Genomic DNA, 1098 nt, shown 5'->3' on the forward strand with positions numbered 1-1098 from the left:
AAATATGCACGGATTTCTATTTTATGCACACAAATATTTCTGAAAGGTGTCCTGCTCCATAGCGTAGGCCCTATTTACAGACAGCATTATTTTATCTTTCAAGTTAAAGTCCAAATAAACTTGATTAAACACAGTCCATAATCCATAGTGATACAAGTGTGGGAAAACCGGCATGTCTGTATAGAGGGATGTTGTAATACCGGGCTGGTTCCACGAGGGGAAAGCGAGACCACTGCAGCGGACCAGGTCTGGGTTAGCTGTGCTGTCCTCTGTTCCCGAGGTGGCACAAAGATGGGGGTGAAGCACAGATCCAGTCCGTTATATCTTCTTTTGAGTGGCCCGTCCCCCACACACTTGGTTCTTCCCAGAGGAAACGGTGCTCAGACCGAGGCACATAACACCCCTCCCCGCTCCAGCTCATCTGAGTGCTGGTTCACGTGAGGCCACTGTGATTTGGAAGTTGAATTAATACATAATAAATGTTTTTGGTTTAATATTTGTTTTCTGCAAATGACATTTTCTGCTTTTTACAATAAGACAAAACAACACATTTCTTCTTTTTATATAATTCTGATTTCCCCATTAATAATCTCAGAATTTTGCTGTGTTCTGCACCTGTATGACATAAATCCCGGGGGTGAGGCCACTTGAAATATGGATATACTGAGGCGTTTCATTCAAATGACGCTGGTTTTCACATTCATCACTGTCTGCTCTTGTGTACGCCAGGATCAGAGCTCCATATGCAAAAACATACAAATATACTCCCTTTCCACCGCAATGTTACTACATGAGGGCCAGAGCACAGCACATGTAAGGGGAGGGGTAAAAAAGACCCCTGAAGAGTGGTCAGGACAAGGACAACCATGTTGGAGGGGTCACACAGATAACTCCTGGTGCTTCAGAACATGGATGTTTTCACTGAGGACTTTGGCCTCTCCTCCTCTGCCGGGGTCCACAGAACACGCAGGCGCTAGAGAGAAGACACAAGTCTGTCAGGCGCTGTGTCAGGCAGCAGCTGCCATCCATAAAAAGAGATCTGTTGATAGTTCCTTCATATTCATTTAAGGTTTGACCAGTGGAATGTGTGGATCTGTT

The 1098-nt window shown here is 44.9% G+C and overlaps 1 protein-coding gene across 1 annotated transcript in view; it reads right to left on the reverse strand.

Annotated features, from left to right (window-relative positions):
- Nucleotides 1–901: 901 nt before the first annotated feature.
- The window catches only part of LOC110167742 (sodium- and chloride-dependent GABA transporter 2-like), a 19261-nt gene continuing 19064 nt past the window's right edge, over nt 902–1098 (reverse strand). The window contains exon 15 of the mRNA XM_055152693.1: nt 902–973. Coding sequence (XP_055008668.1) covers nt 902–973 — 72 coding nt within the window. The remainder of the gene's footprint in view (nt 974–1098) is intronic.

Source organism: Boleophthalmus pectinirostris, unplaced genomic scaffold (assembly GCF_026225935.1).
Source record: "Boleophthalmus pectinirostris isolate CB_2022bp ecotype Guang Dong unplaced genomic scaffold, ASM2622593v1 HiC_scaffold_17, whole genome shotgun sequence".
NCBI lineage: Eukaryota > Metazoa > Chordata > Actinopteri > Gobiiformes > Gobiidae > Boleophthalmus > Boleophthalmus pectinirostris.